The 20,197-nt window shown below is 39.1% G+C and overlaps 1 protein-coding gene across 3 annotated transcripts in view; it reads left to right on the top strand.

The window, feature by feature from the left end:
- The first annotated feature begins 595 nt into the window (after positions 1-595).
- The window catches only part of LOC139450730 (protein WWC2-like), an 89,983-nt gene continuing 70,381 nt past the window's right edge, over positions 596-20,197 (top strand). For all 3 annotated transcript variants that reach the window (XM_071232535.1, XM_071232536.1, XM_071232534.1), the window contains exon 1: positions 596-775. In XM_071232535.1, the coding sequence (XP_071088636.1) occupies positions 648-775 (128 nt within the window). In that variant the 5' untranslated portion in view covers positions 596-647. The remainder of the gene's footprint in view (positions 776-20,197) is intronic.

Raw genomic sequence — 20,197 nt, 5'->3', positions numbered from 1 at the left:
TGAACGAGACCTAGCGTTGTAAACAACATACCGGGGTAGTGTTTACTGTTGTACTTACCGAGACATGCCATCGAGCTTGTACGGTAATACTAACATGGAAAAGTAAGCCTCCAAAACAAAGATATAGAGGACATTTAAAAAAAACCATGAATGTGATTAATAAATATTGTTGTTCTTAGACAAAAATGTAATAATAGAATCTGACTTCCCTGTGTCTTACACTATCTACAACGCTCCGAATGTGCTTGAATGGGACATGTACTAAAATCAACCAATCTTGCTTTGTAGGGGGCATTTACACATTGCCAACTCTGACATACCCGATACGATTATGCATGCTTTTCTTCCCTGGAATGCTGGCGTTATACGTTTATTGACAAAATGCTATCTCTGATCGAATTCCACCGAAAGCATGTTATTATTTTCCATATTGTTTATTAGTTTTCTAGTGATGAAATACTTTCCCCCTGTTAACCCACATAGAAATGTTTTGCTATTTAGATATGCATTCCGATCTCGCGAATAGATCTATTGTCTCCTCTCATTGGCTGTCAGCATCACGTGACGTATGTTAATATCCCCAGTCAAAATGGTGGACAGTACTGTAAGAAGTGTAGGGAGACGATAGCGAATTTTACCGATGAACTATGCCAAAGGGCCGTAATGGAGAGATCCTCCTTCCCGACGGATGGGAAGAGGCGATAGATTATGACGGAAAAGTGTTTTATATTGACCATAATAATGGCCAGACCACTTGGATCGACCCGCGAGATAGGTGAGTCTAGCATGAAGTCTAACATGGTGCACTCTGTCAAGGCAGAGAGTGTGGGACGGAGTCAGACCACTGACTTTTGTTTCGGCTGTCTACACTGTGTGGAAATGGGTTTACGTCGAAGGAAGCATGTATCTTCAAAGTGCATATAATGGACTATTTATTTTGTGCTTCATTCAGTGTGTAAAATATGTGATGAGTCTTCTCGAGCCAACATTCCTTTCCGTTTGAGCTAATCCCGAGGGACGTGTGGTTCTAGGTGGGAAATACAAACGGCACACAACCATCCGATCCCGGCCCGGTCAGTCGGTTATTTTCGTTTATGAGTACTGCACACGGAATACTGTTGTATATGCAGGAATGGACTTTCACTTAAATGTCAATTACTTGTATTGCATATCACGCCAATACACATGTTGCTTATTCTAACGACCAAGGGAATATTCACACCTCGGCGCGCATTTTACATGGAGACGGTATGGCTGTCAGGACGGGTATAAAAGTCGTTGGGATGTGACATATGACGAACGTTTCTCTCCGGGTTCACTCACACATTGTTGTATTTATTATTTACTTACCGATTATGGTGTACATGTATGATTGTCATATTACCATCGCCAAGTGTTACATATTTCAACTATGTAAATAGTGGGGTCGAAGATAACGAAATGATGATTGTCCCAATGAAACAGTTATTGCCATCGTTTATAGAATCAACAGGTTGTGGTCTGTTCAATACTGATTTTGTGTTTAATATGGACTCATAATACCCTAAGATAATATGCAGAATACTTTATTATTAGTTATTAGATCATATTCAATGTTATACTTCATGCAACATATATTATTGGAAATAACAGTTTATGTCGAATTTAATCACAGTTTAACCACAAACTGAAACTTTGTTGCAATATTGAAACAATGCTCCAAAAATAGTGGCTAAGGAGAAAAGGGGCTAGAAATAATACAATTATACCATGGGAAATAACCATCTGATATGGCTGCTCCTTTCAAGTATATTATTTCACAAATTAAGTGTTTATGGCAACAATGAAACACTTTTGAAACAGGAAAGTAATGCTATCCGGTGAACAGTAGAAAGTAGACCACACTACACACTACAAAGGTGACCCCTCTCCCTCTACAGACCAATTTCCTTTCTCCAACTTCCTATGTTGTGAACCTGTCAAGAGCCTCGCTACAATAGAAGTAGAACACTCTCGAGAATGTCCTGATTCATCTTGTGAAATGCTTTAGACAGTGTTAATTTTAATTACTGTTGGAATGTGTTTAGCTTGTCATATTCTATCCATTGTAGGTAGTGATAACAGTGTTTTCAGCCTAGCCTAGCAGGTAACAAAGGCACCACTACGCTGAGGTGTTAAGCCTGGTGTTTCTTCCCAAACAATCCTTGATTTAATTATCAGTATGCCTGTCTCAAGAATGTACAATATGTGTATAAAATAGCTCCCCCTAAGGCACAATTCTGAAACTGTTCAGCCATAACAAACATGTTCAACCTGATAAGAGCCTTGTAATTTACAAGTGCTGTATTTACAGATATTCAAAAATATTCAAAAAATCTTTTCAATGTTGATTTTTTAAGTTTTAGAATGTGAAAATAATAATGTTGTGTTAGTGAGTGCTTAATATTTTATTTTGCTCACCAATAATATCACCCACCTAAAAGTTGTTATAAGGCAGGGATTTATCTAGACTTGCTCAAAACCGGATATTCTGCACCAAGTCTGCAGAAAATGTTATCAAAAATTTCCAAACTAGATATACAAATTTCCGAATTCATGTTAATATAGATAAATAATACCTTGTTAGCTGATTTTAGGGCTTTGCAGGGGTAGCCTGTTTTGCTCTGATATCAGGACCAATAAAAAAGAAGAAGTATTAATTCTTAGTCTTATGTTATTCACTATTTCTTTGAATACCTTCTCAAAGTACGGTGTTAAATACCTCTGAGTTTAAGAAATTACAAATTTGATAAAATCCCAGTTTTGAGCAAAATAACGATAAGTTCCAAATTTGGTTGCCGGGGGCACTGAGTTAAGAATCCTGGATAAATCCTGTTAAGGATATTATTTTACTGGCAATGTAAATAATCGAGTCTGGGCCAGACAAACTAACAGTACAGTAGGAGCATGGATCCACACATCTGGTTCAGTGACGCATTAAGCCATGACCAACCAGCCCCCTTACCACAAACCTCAATACTGCCTTGGATTGGAAGTTTTGGCAGAAAACAGTGTGTAACAATGTGTAATAGGTGATTGATTGGAGCAGCTTATTATGACAGTATTTATGATGTGAGGCAAACACTGAAGTGACCTGTGGTCCTTGTACTCTTTGGCGTCAAGTTTAGCACCATTTTTATTTGGACAATGATGTTTAATCGGTGCATTGAAGTAGCTTGGTTTAAAGTTTGATTATAGCATCTGGCGGGGTCATTGTGAAACAATGTAACATGCATGGCATGTTTGTGTCATGTCAGTTTTCAATTCTGGCTGAATATGTTAAAGTTTATAAAAGGGATGTTTGTTTCGTGCCCTGTTGCCATTCAACCACACAGCACAGTGTTAAGGCTGATCTGCGATTGTTAGTATAAAATGAATGGAAGAGTGTACTGTAATCTGATTGGTTGAAAAATGAGATTACGTCGTGGAAATCTGCACTTTTTTCACTTTGTTGAATATTTTCTAATTATTGTTTTTAATCAAAATATATAAAAAGGTGACAGTTGGCTTTGTGAAATGAACACCTTTTTGTTATGTATGATGTTTCATCAGCCTTCATCAGAACAAGTTCAATGTAATATGTAGAAAAAAATAGCTAATTGATAAATTCTTTATTATTTAAATAGTGATGGTTCAGTATAGATCCTTATACCATTGTCAAACACGTCTTGCTTGACAATGATATGAGGATCTACACTGAAACATTGCTATTACAGTGTTATAAGGAAGTTCTTATCCACAGACTTTTGTCTACTTTTTCATCTGTCAACTTCTGAGGAATGCCTTTTGTATGACACCACACATTGTATCAGGATGTCATAGCATTCCAGATTGAGGTCCTGTCAGTCTCACAAAGTTCACTGAAGGCAGTGCTTCGTAAAACTTTGTTTATTTGTTTAATGCTGCACTCAGCAATATTCCAGCTATATGATGGTGCTCTGTAAATAATCAAGTCTATCGAATGATCAATATTGTGAGCAACAATCCACAAAGTATGATAATTCGGCATCAACCAAGGAAATGTGGCTGACCACCCGATTTATTAAGTCGATTCTTACGAGTGTTTAATGCCACACTCAGTAATATTACAGCTATGTGATGGATGTAAATAATTAGTCAGTGATTGACATGAGCATTGATCCAAGCAATTGGTATACAATGACATGGGTAAGAAGTGACTAACGGGATCGAGTGGTTGATGCATGTCAATATAGCTGGAATATTGCTGAGTGCGACGTTAAACAAAAAACAACAACCAAACCAAATGATGACATGCATCAACCAAGTCCGCAAGACCGACCACCCATTCCTGTTGGTCACCTCCTTATGACAAGCAATGTGTTGCTGAAGACCAATTCTATCTTTCTTTCATTCTTTGATGTTTAACAGCGCACTCAGCAATATTCCAGCTATATGATGGCGGTCTGTGAATAATTGAGTCTGGACCAAGTCCAGTGATTGATATCATGACCACCAATCTACGCATTTTAGATACAATGACATGCACAACCCCCGTTAGTCATCTCTTACGACAAGCATTGTCACCTTTTAAAGCAAGCATGGGTTGCTGAAGACCTATTCTAACCCAGATTTTCAGGGGTTGCAGAACACAAATGATAAGTTTTGATGTTAAGTTTTCTTGTGTAAAACATCAATAGATTATGTGCCATCAGTTCCAAATGATATTACTGATCATCAAATACTCAGGAACACCAACAAATATGGAAGCTCAATGTTAACCTAAATGGCCATAAATTTGGGGTTATCAGTATTTCAAGTTCGCAGTTTTCTATACTTTGTCCTGAACTGATAATACTTATTTAAAACCAGTTATCTACAAGGAGTGAGCTAACAAATATTACCAAGCCGATTTTCCATGTTAACACATGCCAGGAAATGTCAGTAAGCATTTACCAAATTTGAGTGAATTATTTTAGGTTGTGATAATTTTATTTCAATATCAGTGTTGCACCAGTAATGAATATGTCACTTATTCAGGATCAATGAAGAGGTAGGGCTTTAGGAACTTGTTTCAGTTAGTTTCATAGATAGCTATGCTAAGATACTACTGAATTTAAATAGAAATTTAGGAAAAAAGGAAGTTTTGGATTTTTCAAACTTTTGGGCAAAAAACGCCTTCTTCCCAATTTGCAAATTTGGCAGTTTGTTGGAACTCGAAGATAAATCCCAGAATATTGGACTAACTGCGGTCATGTCCTGCACATGCTGTGCTTGATATGCTGTGGTTGATATGCTGTGGTTGCTGATACTTGGAAACAATCATCTGACAATCATACCATTGAGTATCACAGCAAATACAATCATTCCATTATCTTAGGGTCCCCAATTTCCAAGTGCAATTATTTCATTAGCATGCTCCAAATGTCATATGGGAACCGCTTTGGTCTGTGAGAATACAGCTGTTTGAATTAACCCTCTACTCATCAAATAGCCATTAACACTTGGGCACCAACTCAATTACAGGCAGTTTATGTTCTTACATCATCAGGTGTGACCAGCAATTAGCACTAATTGGTATTTGATGACGCCTAATTAGCAGGTAGCTGGATAATGCATGACAGTTGTTTCATGAGCTCGGCACATTTATGGAACATTTTTGTCAATTTCAATCTTCCTTTTCTAAACATGTCCATAATATTTTGAAAGATTGAGTTATATATACTTACTGGGGCAGTGGGTAGCTTAGTGGTTAATTTATAAAGCGTTGGCTAGACACGCCGAAAATCCGGGTTCGATTCTCCTCATGAGTACATTGTGTGAAGCCCATTCATTGTGTCCCCTGCTGTGATAATGCTGGATTTTTGCTAAAAGCAGTGTCAAAAGCATACTCACTCACTCAACACCTACTAAGTGATGTTATTTTTGTACTGTATTTCACTTGGGCACACGAGAAACCTGTGATCATGGGTTTGAATCCCTGACTATGTTTCTAGGTTTCTCAGCACCATACTCCTGCTTGTGGGTTTCCCCAAAGTGGTAGACCTCTAAGACGTGGATCACTACGGGCTTTCCTCCAACAACAAGCTGAAATGCCGTCATGTAACTGGAATACTGATAAAAGTGGTGTTAAATCCAACGCACTCACTTTTACTTAGTACATTATTGGGGTGGTACGGGGTAGCTTGGTGGATAAGGCTTTCGCTCGTCATGCCAAAGACCCGGGTTTGATTCCCCACAAGGGTACAATATGTGAAGCCCATTTCTGGTGTCAACCGCTGTGATAAAGCTTGAATATTGCTAAAAGTAGCTTAAAATATCTCTCTCTCTCTCTCTCTCTCTCCCCTCCCTCTCTCCCCTCCCCTCCCTCTCTCGCCCCTCTCTCTCTCCCCTCCCTCTCTCCTCTCTCTCCTCCCTCTCTCTCCTCCCTCTCTCTCTCCTCCATCTCTCTCTCTCTCTCTCCCTCTCTCTCCTCCCTCTCACTCGCCCCTCTCTCTCCCCTCCCCCCCCCCCTCTCTCTCTCTCTCTCTCTCTCCCTCTCTCTCCCTCTCTCTGTCGTAGAGTATTGTAAAACAAGAATGAATGAAAACTTCTGAAATACTTTGTGTTACACTACAGTGGGCATACTCCAGTTAAATAAAGCAAGCCTGTAATCAATGGTAAATATTTGAATGGCATACAATCAATCAAGTCACTGAGCCTGACCAACCAATCCATGTTTCCACCTCTTCTAACAAGCAAGTACTTTGAGTCTGTTCTAAACCCAGATACCCACAGGGTGTGAAAAACTACTTACAAGTTGTTGAAAACATTTTGTGTTCCAAATGAAATATTGCCGTGTCCAATTACCGGAAACAACTGTGTCTTCTAGTAAACTGGAGTAACCGGTGTGCGGCTATTATTAGTGTGTCTGTTCTCTTTTAATGGTTGTAGTGGGGAGATGCAGATTGGAGAGCGATAGAATTCTTTGTTGCATATCAGCCATTGCTTGAAACATTTGTTATTAAACTCTACAATCAGAATGCAATCTCACTCCCAGGGGAAAAACTTCGGCTTGAAGAGATTTGGGAAGTCCATGGCCAGTGCAAGAAGTTCACCTGCAAGTTGCGCTGACATTCTTGGAAGAGTTGACATTATGTTAGGGAGAATGGAATTATCTTACCAGTTATATATTGATAAATATGTTGGCATGAAGGCTGTTTCTTCAGCATTATTATCCCCCGCCACGAAGTGGAAGGGGGATATAGGAATGGGTGCCGTCCGTCCGTCCGTCCGTCACATTTCGTTTCCGGAGCAGATCTTGAAAACCCTACCATATATTCTTCACCAAACTTGGCACATAGAGAGATCTAGTGGTGAACTGGTGCCTTTTGATAGTTTGGGATTTTAAAAAAAGTTATTTTTTGAGTTTCCATGGCAACGACTTTGATTTAGACTGAAAATGGCGGTAGTCCTCGTTTCCGGAGCAGATCTTGAAAACCGTACCATATTTCTTCACCAAACTTGGCACATAGATAGATCTAGTGGTGAACTGGTGCCTTTTGATAGTTTGGAATTTTTAAAAAAGTTATTTTTTGAGTTTCCATGGCAACGACTTTGATTTAGACTGAAAATGGCGGTAGTCCTCGTTTCCGGAGCAGATCTTGAAAACCGTACCATATTTCTTTACCAAACTTGGCACATAGAAAGATCTAGTGGTGAACTGGTGCCTTTTGATAGTTTGGGATTTTAAAAAAAGTTATTTTTTGAGTTTCCATGGCAACGACTTTGATTTAGACTGAAAATGGCGATAGTCCTCGTTTCCGGAGCAGATCTTGAAAACCGTTCCATATTTCTTTACCAAACTTGGCACATAGAAAGATCTAGTGGTGAACTGGTGCCTTTTGATAGTTTGGGATTTTTAAAAAAGTTATTTTTTTAGTTTCCATGGCACCGACTTTGATTTAGACTGAAAATGGCGGTAGTCCTCGTTTCCGGAGCAGATCTTGAAAACCGTACCATATTTCTTCACCAAACTTGGCAACTGGTGCCTTTTGATAGTTTGGCATGTTTAAAAACAATATTTTTTTAGTTTCCATGGCACCGACTTTGATTTAGAATGAAAATGGTAGTAGTCCTCGTTTCCGGAGCAGATCTTGAAAACCGTACCATTTTTCTTCACCTTATTTTTCACATTGATAGGTCTAGTGGTGAACTGGTGCCTTTGGATAGTTTTGGATTTTTTTTAAAAGTTATTTTTCGAGTTTCCATGGCAACGACGTTGATTTAAACTGAAAATGGAAGTAGTCCTAGTTTCCGGAGCTGATCTTGAAAAACGTACTATATCTCTTTACAAAAAGGCCCAGTGAACATAGTTCACAGGAGCTAATGCATTGCACACACCCGACATGTCATATTAGCGGGGGATGTGAGTATTTCATGCTTGTTGCCTTATGAGCTTCATTGTCACTCTTTTCAAAGTGGTACAAGTGAGGTTTTGTATTGTGACATGAGGGGCGGTGGGGTAGCCTAGTGGGTAAAGCGTTTGCTCGTCATGCTGAAGATCTGGGTTTGATTTCCGACATGGGTACAATGTGTGAAGGCCATTTCTGGTGTACCCCGCTGTGATATTGCTGGAATATTGCTCAAAGCGGCGTAATACCATACTCACTCACTCACTCGAAGGTCCCTTCTACCTCAGCAGCATCATATCAAACTCTCTCGATTCAAGGCCACACATATTATATTTTTCGTTTTACGTGCCCGTCACCCCGACTGAAAAGCAGCCAGTCTAAGAAATAAATTAAACATTAAAATATTTATTTTTGTTTTGTATCCCAATATAGCAATATAGACCATTTTATACAATATAAATGTTATGTATAAATTCCATGTCTACATCACTATCAGTGATTCAAGAAGCCAGCTGCAGTTTTAACTCCACAGCAGAATGACTTTCATGTAAATAAATAAATAATTGACATTTGTTTTCATTTTATTTCGACCGTCCTTGTGTAGAAAAGCTGGAATAAATCCAAGAAACATAGAACTAAAAAAGTGTGACCCAACGTATCAACGTTTGTCTTGAGGGGTGGTGGGGTAGCCATGTTTTTGCTTGTCATTACGGAAATGAAATGTTATGTCAATTAATGGTGTCCTCTGCTGCATTATTGCTAGAATATCGTTAAAAGCAGCATAACATCCCTTTGACTTCTCAGTTACCTGAAACACAAGTTTTCTGTATGGCCTAAGTGACATCCAAGTGAAGCGCTAACACTATTGAAGTTGTTAATTTCAGGCCGTGTTTGAAGTTGTAGTTTTATGACTGACTGAAAATGACATTTTCATCACTTGGAAGCACCTGCCATTATGAATTATTCACAGAGCATGTGTCCTTGCACTTCATCCTGTAACAAGTTGAGTTGCCACTACATTAGCAGCTGTCTTCAAACAAATCCATACCATTCTCCCATGCCACTGTTGATAGTGTTAAACACTGTATGAATGTGGGAGATATAGTTTCCCATGTCTGTCTCCATCAGTGACTTGCAGTTAGTTCCAGAAATAAAGTTATCATATTTAATAAAAATCAACTAAATAGAGAGTAGAATCCAAATGGAGCCCAGAATAATGCCTGTCTTCCCTGAACTGAGGCAATCTAGATTTGCTAAATCATTCTGGGTTGAGTTTTATGCTCAAGTTTAATTTGGTCTCCAGGGTTGGGAGCTAGACTAATGTCTTGCCACTGGAAATTTGTGGAATTGTGCAGTTAACTTTTAATTTTTCACTGACATATTGTTGTTGTAAATGACATGTTTATTAACACATATGAAATGATTGGAGTCAGTATGTACAGTCGAACCTTCTGGTGTCAAACTCATGGGGCCCTGGGAAAAGGTTTGAGTTGTCTGGGGTCGAAGACATCAGGGCAATTTTATGCTTAATGTGGATACTTTGATCTCCCAAATTAGTTCGAGACAAAATGGAATTTGACACAAGTTGACAAAACAATGTTCAGGTGTACTGTGTCTGCAGCATGGTGTCTCAATGGGTTTGCATTGTCAAACCAGCATTAGTCCGGACTTGTACAAAAGCACACACACATGCATGCACTTCACTATGTGAGTGCAATAATCTTGGTAAACCCATCTCACCTCCCCTCAACTTTCCAACTTAACTAACTTACAACCATATGAATGAAACACATACAATACACAATTGTCAGTTGTGTTGTCAGCTGTGTTCCTGAAGTTGTGGGTATCTGGATATGACTAGATACATAGGACAGGGACCTCCAGCTGTGCTTGAATGTGTAATTAGAACATTGACGTCAAACAGCTCATTCAGTGATTTGATCATTGTGTAAAACCCTCTTTACATGTTGATGGTTTTATTCAGTTGCAAGTTGAAAGTAAAAATATAAGTCATAAGGTTTGATAATGCATTATTTAGAAGTAGGCTAGCCAGTGATATAAATCTTTTAATCAACATATGGCCAAACTATCCTGGCTTAAGTTGCACAGTGGACTGAGGCCTATTGGGTGTGATTCCCGTACCCACATCAAGGAACCTATAGCAAGAAGTCACAAAAGGCCATTCATGAAAGATATGTTGTATATAGAGACCCAGTGTATGACCGGCCATGTGTTCAAATGAGGAACTGGGTCAAATATGTGCTACTTCATATTGGTGATCTAATTCCTGAAATATTACTGTTTATATGGAACCAGGAACACATGTTGCCGGCGTTGGCGCCATTGTCCTGTTATTGATGTCCTTGACAGAATAGATAGGTCTTTATCAATGTGAAGTGATGGTGAGTGGTTTGTGTGCACAGCACAATGGGAGTGCTTTAGATTGTTTTCCCCTTGGTATTGGAAGTGTTTTCAGCATAGCACACTTGTTGGATGGAGTGGCAAGAGCAGTGGTGTAGAACGTGTTATGGATAAGACAAATTTGTTCTGAGTATGTATAATGATAATGGCAAAGGTGTTGAAGTTCTTGTTGATCAGTGATATATTGATTCTCCGTCACTGGTGCATCACTGTGCCATGATATAGATGTATCACATAATGTGATACAAAATGGTGCAAGCAGGTGTATAAATTATCACTATCCCGAGTCTGTTGTAACGGTGTCCAAAGGCTAGATGAGTGAGTCAGTGTGGTTTTATGCCACTTTTAGCAATATTACAGCAATATCATGGCTGGGGACACCAGAAATGGGCTTCACACATTGTACCCATGTGGGGAATCGGACCCGGGTTTTTAGCGTGACGAGTGAATGCTTTAACCACAAGGCTACTTGACCACCCCAGGGCTAGGTAAAAATTAAGGCTTAGTAGGGATGTCCCTATATGTTGTTGCTGTTTTTTGTTGTTTGTTTATTTGTTGTTTGTTTATTTGTTGTTTAACACCTCACTCAGCAATATTCCAGCTATATGAAGGTGGTCTGTATATAATCGGGTCCATCTAATGATAGATATTGTGAGCAACAATCCACAATATATGATAATTTGGCATCAACCAAGTCACTGAGTCAGACCACCTGATTTATTAAGTCGACTCTTACGACTGTTCATTGCCACACTCGGTAATATTCCAGCTATATGACGGCGGTCTGTAAATAATCAGTGATTGACATCATGAGCATAAATCCATGCAGTTGGGATACAGTGCCCTCCATCAACCAAGTCAGCGAGCCTGACCACCCATTTCCGTTTATTGCCTCCTTTGACTAGCAATATCTTCACAGGATGTTTGGGTTAGTGTGTCAGGTTAATATCTGCTCAATACATGTATAAGAACATACTCCGGACTCCAACATACAGACATGATTCTATTTTCTTGTTTTTCAAATGATTACAGTACATTATTGTTTCAATTATTTGAAGGGTAATGGAAATAAAAGATTAATCCTAGTAATCTTAATCTAAGTAATGTTGGACATGTTGGATACTAAATACTTGAATAGAAAAATATCAGTTTCATTTGTGCCATTATGAATCATGAAATATCTGTATCAGCACTCTTTCCTCTTGAATTGTACCATAGCTTTTTCCATAATAAAACCAGTAGAGTAATTTAAAAAAAGTAAACAAAAAAAACCTGACTTAACTACCCACCCTATTTTGGTTGGATGAAATAGGAAACACAATCTTTTTGTCTTTAAGAACTAGGGGCATTGGCATGGGACATTCATTGCTGGCTGGTATAGTCGGTCGGACCGGAGATTCACTCACATTGTCTCAGTGACTATACTTAATGTTCCTCTTAACAAACAACTGAAATAAATGGAAATCTAGATATTTCAACTTTGACTCACCCCCTGGTGAAATTTGTGTAATCCCCTGTCTGTGTCAAGTAGTAAGTTACAGAGGAAGAACAAGCACCTGTTTTTCATGTTGGGAGTGTTTATATAGTCTGTCTGTCTTTCATGTTGGCTGGCTGGCATTTCTGCCATGTATACAATAGCAAGTGCATGATGCTAGTCTGTCTTGCTCTCCCGGGGAATCAAGGTTAGGTCCTGAGACTGAGACAATCCACAATTGCTCTGAGATACAGAACTCAACAGAACATACACTATAGCTTCATACTTTATCAGGGGAGGTGGGGTAGCCTAGTGGTGAATGCGTTTGCTTGTCAATGCCAAGGCCTAGGTTCAGTTTCCCATGTGTAAGCTGTGGGAGTCCCATGCTAAAATATTGCTGACAGTGCAGTGCAACATTAATCACCCACTCATTAATTCTTATATTGACATCATCTTCTACAAAAAAGTACACTATTTTGAATTTTTCTTATGAGGTTCTCTTCATCAGAAAGATTGCCCAGCGCTCGACTCTCAGTGCTACCCAAGGGGAATCTGGATTAGAATCGGACCCCAACAACTTTTGCTATCATACTGTGGGGTTTTGAGGTTAAAATTGCCCTGAGCAACTTATGCTGATCGTAAAAGGCGGCTTTATCAATTTGGTGGTCAGACTCTGTGACTTGGTTGATGGCGCATTATCATTCCCCGACTTCATGGATCCTTGCTCACAATATCAATCACCTGATTGTTTGGTCCAGACTGGATTATGTACAGGCCGCCTTCATATTGCTGGAATTTTGCTGAGTGTGGTGTTAAGCCTTAAACACACACACGTTCAATGGTGATAGGCTTTGTGAATCTGCTGATTGCTTGTCAATGGCCCAAAAAATGGCATTGATTGTAGAAGATGTTTGTAGTTATTGGTTTGCCTGATCCAGATTTGACTGTCTACAGGCTGTCGTAACAGCTGAAATATTGCTGACTAAGGCTTATCATTCATTCAATCATACACTTTCTTGGTTGATGCCTCTTACAAAATCTTTCATTGTCTCTTCGCATATCATTCCAGACATTGTTTGATGTAGCGATAAGCCTCATCATGAGCAATGAGAAAAAAGAAAATCTGGAAAAATATTTGAGTGTTTTAAAAAAAATTGTTTGTTTGATAATGAATAATGAAGAACTGTTTAAGCTTTATAAAAGAAAAATACTTGCTGAGCTTTTATGTATACAGACAAAAATTGTTCATGTCAGCAAAACCTTATAAACTGAAATGCCATTAGCAGTGATTTGAGATTCAAAATAAACATCCTCCTATCTTAATGAAATCTGCCCTTTCAAAGAAACTGAACCATATGCAGACATGAAGGAAGTCATCTTTGTAGCAGATAGCTCACTAACTATTTTCCCATAGAAAATTGTTTTGGTTTGATTAAATGTTATTTGGAGTAAACCCCTGGTGTGCAAAAACTCCCATCCTGCCCCATTTACAATGCACCCAGTGTGACAGGTTCACTGTTTCAGTATTAAACATCCCCATCCTGTATGCCATTGTAATTTGAAGTGGAAAATGTTTAGAGTTCAGCTGATCATCCAAAAGAGGGAACTGGAATTTTAAAGGAATAGGCATGTGTTAAAATTTGGAAAAGAAGTACCTCCAGTCGAGAAGGCCTACGTCGTCTGGCGGATAGAGCATCTGACCTGAGGTTTGAAGGTCTGGGGTTTGATCCCTAGCCGCATCATACTAAAAGATGTTAAAAGCTGATACTTGTTGTTACCCTGCCTGGTGCTCGGCATTAAAGGAATAAAACAAGGATTGGTTGGCTCTGATTCAGTATACTGTGTCTGAGTGGGGTATTCATGTTAAACTGCGGCATGGTATCTCAGTGAACAAGCACTACGGAAGCGACCTAGCCCACAGTCTCCTGTCCTTCTGCCTGCCTACTCACATGCACGCATGCACACCTTATGTGCATGTATTTTGTAGAAGTAATTTTTCTTGAGATATATCTAGTTTTTAAATATGCTTTTGGGTGGCTAACAGACTAGAATTGTTTGAAAAAAATAAATAGTTAGAAATAAGATGCTTTCCCCCTTCATTGTGATTGTTTTGAAAGAATGTCTAATTGATTATTAATTTATTGTGGCCTAATTCTGTTCTCTTCTTGCAAGTTATGTCTGTCTGTATTGAATTCAACTGATCATTCATAAGAAACAGCAGGATCAATGGGAATAGCCATATTTAGGCTACCATAGTTACACTTAGATTTTCGATGAAATTTAAGAAATAAGTCTCTGACCATGCTGACCATGTTAATATTTTTGGGTAAATGACGCATTATTTTATAATGTTTAAATATGTTAAGATTATTCTGGATTTCAGTAGCAGTAAAGTTAATTTTACTTTTAAATTCTGGCCTGATATGAATCTGAAATAATAGTCTCTATTTTGTTGACCAATAGAATGCTCTGACAAGTGAAAAATTGTTTTTGCTGACTTGTGAGACATAGGATGCATTCTATCTTCATGTACTACAGTGTTCTATGAATGATAAGGAACTTTACACCTGTCAGTACAAGTGGAGATGCTGGAACATTGCTAGTTGCTGTGTGAATCAACAAGATTCACTTACTCCGTGAAATATATCCCTGTTCATGATACAGATTTCTATATCACCAAACAGATTAGTCATCTCAGGGCTTCAAGAATACAGAGAGTTCTTATTTAGTGTGCTGTCAACTTTGTATTGTGGCATTATTTCATGTTATAGTAGACTAGATTTTAGTCCTTGTTACTAATCAGGACTTGTATCAGCTGATTACCTGAAGATCCGGGGTAGAATAGGTCTTCAGCAACCCATGCTTGCCGTAAAAAGGCGACTATGCTTGTTGTAAGAGGTGACTAACGGGACCGGGTGGTCAGACTTGCTGACTTGGTCATGCATGTCATTGTATCCAAATTATGTGGATCGATGCTTTTGATGTCAATCACTGGATTGTCTGTTGCAGACTTGATTATTTACAGACCGCCATCATATAGCTGGAATATTGTTAAGTGGAGCGTTAAACCACAAACAAACAAAAACTTGTACTGGTAAGGTCCTCCTGTTGAGATTCCTTGCCAGAAACATGCCCATTGCCTCATGCTTGATGTTTAGTGCTATCCCTTTGGGAATCCGGATTAGAATAGGTCCCCAGCAACCTAAACTAGTTGTAAGAGGTGACAAAATGGATTGGGTGGTCAGACTCGGTGACTCGGTTGGGTGGGTGGGTGGGTGGGTGGGTGGGTGTCATTGTGCCATGATAGTTTGGATTGTTCCTCACAATATCAATCACTAGATTGTCTCGTCCGGATTCGATTTTGTGCAGACTGCTGTAATATAGCTAGGATATTGGTGAGTGAGGCATTAAGCAACAAACAAACAAAACACAAAACTTACTTAACCAAACAATATTACAGTAGACTGGCTTTGGAATATTGGCTCGTCACAGAGAGATACACATCGTGATAATATTTCCATGTATTGCTATCTGCTTTGGCTAGGGGCAATTAACATGATTAACTCCAAGCCGGAATATGTTAGTCAGTGGATGATAGGCAGTTGTGGAATGAGTCCGTGGAAAGATGATAAATGTTACTCTCTGGTCCTTAAGCTGAATAGCCTATAGAATGGCTGGCAGCTATTGTAAACATATGTTTGTTGATAATGACAAGTCTCATGTTGAATCCGTAAACCACCCCACTTTACCTTCAAACTGATGTGTATTCTCTAAAATATTGTGTATCCTAATGTCAAGAATTGAATTGTATCAAAGCATACTATCTATCATGAGGCAAGTATTCTGATGCATCTACAAATTGATTCCTTTCTAACGTGCCGGCAAACTAATATTTGTTCCCATATATTGTATCAAATTGTGAGTAAAATATTATGCTTTAAATAATCGATGTATCGTTAACCTAACCTCATTATTGACTTATGTATATAATATCTCCTGACTCTCAAGCAGGTGTCTGTATACCCCCCAGGAATACATGGTCCACCATGAAAGCATGTGTAGATATCTGATCCCATTATAGGAATCGTCTTCTCCAGTCTCTGAGACCCTTGATACAGTTGGGATACGTAGCCAAGCGCCAGCCACATTCCGCCAATTGTGTGCACTTTCTGCATGCTTTCTGCAGATGAGCCGACATCTACTTTTTTCCATGCCAAGGTCAGGATGACTCCGGATTGGCTATGATGAAGACAACAGGCACTGGAATGTTGATTCTAGGAATTCACATATTTGTATGCTTTCATTGTCAGGAAAACCTAAGTTTTCATTCTGTCTCTGGGTCATCAGTGGCAACTTGATGCCCAAACTAATTGTTCCCGATTGGATGATGGTAGTGTAGTATGGGGAGGATGCAGTTGAGTGTGGGGATCATATTGACAGCCTGGTATTCGGTTGCATTCTTTTCTTGGGATGAGGATCATTTTCTGCGACTGTTGTGCAGCACTGTACATACCTTCCTTGTTCTGTGATCCTGGCATCTGTAACCTTGAACATACCTTGTGGTAAAAAGGTGTCTTTAGTAGTTGTTTACTGAATAACTTTGCACGATGATGTATAAAAATGGTTGTCAGATACTGAAAACACTTTCTTTCGGTTGATAATCAGTTCATTGGGAAAGTTTATATGCTGAAATTCTTATATATATTTGGGGCAGTGGGGTTGCCTGGTGATAAATGTGTTTGCTCGTCATGACAAAGATCCGGGTTCGGTTCCTCACATAGGTACAATGTGTGAAGCCCATTTCTGGTGTCCCCCGTAGTGATATTGTGGGAATATTGCTAAAACTGTGTAAAACCATACTAACTCACTCGATATAATTTTGGCATTTTATTTGGCAGTTGTTATTGGTATGAACACAGAAGCAGGAGTCTTTAGTTTTGCATAGGGCCATTTTTGCCAGCACCAGCAAAAATCAAAATGGTTCCTCAAATCACATCTGGTCACATTTCCATACAAAGAAAATCAAAGAAGAATGTAAATATCAGCGTTTGTAATCATTGCTAAAACTTAACACAAGCCTGCTTGCCCGCCAGCCCATTTGCCCGCTAGCCTGGGGCTTGTACAAATTTTCCCATTGGTTTAACATTACAGGGGAATTTTATCTTAGGCTAGTAATTGTTTCGAGTTAATTCCAACACTTTGTTGTGTTTCATGGTTTTTCAAGGGATGTTGGATAGCCTAGTTTTGAAGGCCTTTACATGAAGGCATCAGTAACGCCAAAGGCTGCAATTTAGCAATCTAACATGGTTACAACGTGTGAAAACCATTTTTGGTGTTCCCTGGAGTGATATTGCTGGAAAACTTCTATAAGTGGTGTAAAACCCAACTCACTCACTCGTGTATCAGATGTTCAGTATCTGATAGTCAACTATCCTGACAGAAATTAACAGTTTGACATTTCGACTATTTGGAGTCACCAGTTCTCTACATTGCCAGTTCCAGCAAGCTAATGCATTAGCATCATGCATGTATTCAGATAATAACCGGTGTTTAATGTCTTGGGTGACACCATTATTTCACTTTGAATTATTACCCTGCTCCAGCACTTTGTCCTCAGACTGTGAATGACATGCCTAAAATATGGGGGCATACTTGATAGCTTTAGATATTGTGTAATTCAGGGCTATATTTATCAGTGGTTGTCAACAGAAGTTGAGGAATGCTTGGCATGTTGACAGGTGCTTATTTAGACAATATGGGTTATCATTGTCTGCATCAACGTAGTAGACCAGAGGCCACCATTGCATACTCAAAGGGGAGATAACACCATAGGCATGGGAGATAACTCAACACACATGGGAGATAACTCAACTGACATGAGAGATAACTCAACAGACATGAGTGATGACTCCTATTGCTGTGAAAGAACGTGTTATTTTGACAGAAAATTGAAAGCAATAAATGTTAGATGCTGATTTATACTGATATATTATTTGACTGTCATAGACAAATTTCCTTGTGGGGATTCTGGATTAGAATTGGTGCCAAAGAAGCTATGCTGGTCATGAAGTATGCTCGGAGACTTAGTTGATAGTTTGTCATGATATCCTTAGGAAGTGCTATAATGTTTATAAATGAAATGTGTCTCGTTATCGTTATTTCTGACCTCGACTTGTATTAATCTCATTGGTTGACTAATACTCTTGTATGCAAATTAGATTACCGTTCTTGGACGCTAGCAACCTTTAAGCCAATCAATTTGTGTAAAATAATCACATGATGCATTCTTGCGAAATCACACTGATCAGTGTGTTGATATTTCTGTGCAGACGAGTCACGATATCAGTCAAATAAAAGATTTTTTTATTTAAACTTGCACTTTGCACTTTGAAAAATACCCTAGGAGGCAACCTGATCGTGTAATTGTTATTTCAATTACCGAATCAACCAGTCATGCATAGTATTTGTGTCTGAAGACGGCACTTCCTGGTCTTATTTTGTTTTCATTTCAAAGTGTTTGATGGTATTTGATTTGGGTCAGCCACATATATGTATGTTGTTAAATTATGGAGGAATAAAGACGCTAAGAACATGAAGAGAACAATTCATTTCAATAAGTACTCGGCTGATTATTCATTTCAAGTTCAACCCTTCAGGCACCTGTTAGGACTATTCAAATTTTTATTTTACAGTTTAAATTGTTAAATCGTTCACCATATGGATTTAATCATCAGTTGATTACAAGACAAAGGGCCATCCAGAGCAAACTGGGCCCCCGGCAGGTGACCGCAATGAGGGTCGCTAATCCGGGAGCCTCCCAGACAGGTTGGAGGTATCACATGCATGTATGCATACAGATTTAATTGGAAATCTTACTTGTAGAATTCAATAATTGTTGTTGTTCTTTGTTTTTAACTTGTGGAGACTGCCTCAGTGGTCTAATGGTAGAGTGTTCGCCTGGCAAGCGGAAGGTCCGGGGTTCGATCCCCGACCACGTCATAGCAAAAGACGTTAAAAGATGGTACTTATTGTTACCCTGTCTGGCGCTTGGCATTAAGGGGCTAAAACAAGGACTGGTCGGCTCGGAGTCAGTATATTGTGTCGGAGTGGGGTATTTATGTTAAACTGCGACATGATATCTCAGTGAGCTAGCACTATAAATCGGCATCAGTCCAGACTAGTACAAGCAGCCACACACACACACACATGTGCATGAAGGTCACTATATATGTGCAATAATCTTGGACGCGACGTTAAACCCCATTTCACCTCACCTTTTACTTGTGGAACAATGGAGGCGGATTTTGAAATGAATGAAATGGGAGTCTCCCACAAAATGCAGGAGAGTTGACAGTTCTGATATCCAACAGGACATGATATGTTCATCCACTTAAAGTGGTCAAGAATAAAGGTCTTGCAAGATTTTACCTATGGGGATAACGTCTGTGTATCATGAAGACAGGTTCAGTGTGGACCAGGTATCCTTTATGATGTGAATGAGCCTCAGGGATAATGTGTAAAGCCGCATTGTATACAACAAATTAGGACTAATCGATGCCACCCCTCATGTTTTCATAACAAGCTGGCACGGGAAGGATGCACTGAATATCAGTCCATAACAAAAGTGGTTGGAAGTCAGAATGAGGTCAAGTGCATTCTGCAGGTATATGCAGTGGAGACTGTTCTGCCAAGGTTGCTTCGTGTCCCTTTAAACAGTTCTGCTAGTTTGCAGTTATACCGCTAGGTTACAGTTATACTGCCAGGTTACAGTTATACTGCCAGGTTACAGTTATACTGCTAGTATACAGTAAAACTGCCAGGTTACAGTTATACCGCTTGGTTACTGTTATACCACTAGTTTACAGTTGTACTGCTAGTTAACAGTTATACCGCTAGTTTAGACTAAATTACAGTTATACTGCTAGGTTACAGT

Source organism: Haliotis cracherodii, unplaced genomic scaffold, assembly GCF_022045235.1.
Source record: "Haliotis cracherodii isolate W230 unplaced genomic scaffold, xgHalCrac1.p SCAF_8, whole genome shotgun sequence".
Taxonomy (NCBI): domain Eukaryota; kingdom Metazoa; phylum Mollusca; class Gastropoda; order Lepetellida; family Haliotidae; genus Haliotis; species Haliotis cracherodii.
The sequence above is the reverse complement of the archived record's forward strand: the minus strand, read 5'-3'. Positions and strand labels throughout refer to the sequence as shown.